Consider the following 1855-nt stretch of genomic DNA (forward strand, 5'->3'; position numbering starts at 1 on the left):
TCAGGAAGGGGAGCCTCACAGAATGCCAGGTTGTTAGAACAATGTGTTCTGTTTTGAGGGAGTACTTGCATGGAGACCCAATGCCCGTCTGTGTAGATTTGCTTTTAAGGGGTTTGTACATACCAGATTTTCACATGAGTGCCCCCTGCCACCAACCTAAAAGGTGTGACCTTTCTCCTTTAGACCCAATAGAGAGCAAGTTTTATTTGTTGAACTGGTGAGTGAAAAGATCTGTTTTACTTTGCTTTTTTAAAAAAAAGAATCCTGGGGTTAGTAATATTCTAATATTGCCCATTCATAGTTATTTTGTGCAAGTGAATTGCATATATATTTATCTAAATATAAGATCATTTTATATTAAAGAAAACAAACTTTGTCATAATAATTACAACTAGTTTTACCTATTTTGCTGGTTATTAAAAATTTTTATTCAGGATATATTTCACATTGTAGAAATTTGAAGCTTTTATGTAATCAAATCTATCCGTTTTTGCTCTTAGGGCTTCTTGATTTTATTTCAAGTTTAGAAATATTTTACCTACCTCAAGATCCTAAATATTTTTTAAAATTCACATTATATTTATATTTACATGTATCTGTCTATAATATTTTGGTACATGGAAATGGTAGAACTCTAGCTTTATTTTTTAATATTTAACCAGTTGTTCTAGTATTATTTATTGAAGTATCCATCTTTTGCAGCTGTTTAAAATGCCATTATTGTTATATGCTAGAGTATCAGATTTACTTAAAGATCTGTTTCCCTTATTTGTTTCATTATCTGTGTGATATTCCTGCATTGTCACTACATTCTTTATTATCCTTAGCCTTTACTATGTTTCTGTATCTGGTAGAGAAGATACTGCCGTAAGTCAAGTAGCTGGCTGCTGCATTTTTTCTCTAAGCTTCATTGGTATAAACAGCAAGTTCAGTAAAGTATGAGGCTTTATTTATTCTGCTTTAGAATTAACATATTTGAACTGAGACATTTTGTTTTTAAATATATTTCTGCTCCTACCCACTGATTAAAAAAAAAAAAGTAACCCAGTCTTCTGATCTGTGGATGATAGACTTCCTATTATTTTCATAGTCATTATTTTTAAAATAGAAATTTCTGTGGATTTTTTATGAATTTGTAAATAGGGGAAGAAAAGTTAAGCCATTGTTCTTTTTGTTATATGGTAGCATAATGTGTTTTTATAATTGACCTAAAAAATGTTAGAAAAAAGATAAAGAGAATAAGGATTCTTTCTGATGGGGCTTAAATTTCCTTTTTCCTGGAAGAAATATAAAGTATTATTTTATTAAATGTAGTAAATGAATTTTCTCCTAATGATTCAGAAACCTTGAGACATAAGGTGACAATTACAAAATTAGGATTTTCAAAATAATTTTAAAAGACATTTTTCAATGTTAATAAAATCCATGGTTCATTGTCAAAGCACAACAATAAAGCTGTTGTAAGTGATTTGTGAATATATTTTATTCTAGGCATGCCTTCTCCTGAGATTCAACTTGGTTTTAAACTCAGAGACAATCTACAAAAGCAAATGAATAAAAGTCAGATGATGCGTGTTCTTAATGGGACTACAGTCTTACAGGTGTGTAGCATATTGATTGAATGTATACTAATTAAGGACTGGAGATAACTATCTCTTAAGAGCAGTGAGGTACTAACAGTAATGCTGTTTTCTCTATTATGTGCTTCGATCTTCTCTTATTCAGTATTTCCTTGTTGCTTAACCAGTCGGTCTATGTTTTACTCCAACTTTGATGAGAACCAGTTATTTTAGGGGGAGAGGGTTCAGTGTTACCTTTCCCCCCTCTCATGTCTTTTATGTTTCCTGTTTTTCAA

The 1855-nt window shown here is 31.1% G+C and overlaps 1 protein-coding gene across 1 annotated transcript in view; it reads left to right on the forward strand.

The window, feature by feature from the left end:
- ANKRD31 (ankyrin repeat domain 31) overlaps positions 1 to 1855 on the forward strand; it is a 165688-nt gene that overhangs the window by 20653 nt on the left and 143180 nt on the right. The window contains exon 3 of the mRNA XM_045285221.1: positions 1492 to 1601. Coding sequence (XP_045141156.1) covers positions 1492 to 1601 — 110 coding nt within the window. The remainder of the gene's footprint in view (positions 1 to 1491; positions 1602 to 1855) is intronic.

Source organism: Echinops telfairi, unplaced genomic scaffold (genome assembly GCF_000313985.2).
Source record: "Echinops telfairi isolate 266 unplaced genomic scaffold, ASM31398v2 ScPeMD7_7469;HRSCAF=8507_1, whole genome shotgun sequence".
NCBI lineage: Eukaryota > Metazoa > Chordata > Mammalia > Afrosoricida > Tenrecidae > Echinops > Echinops telfairi.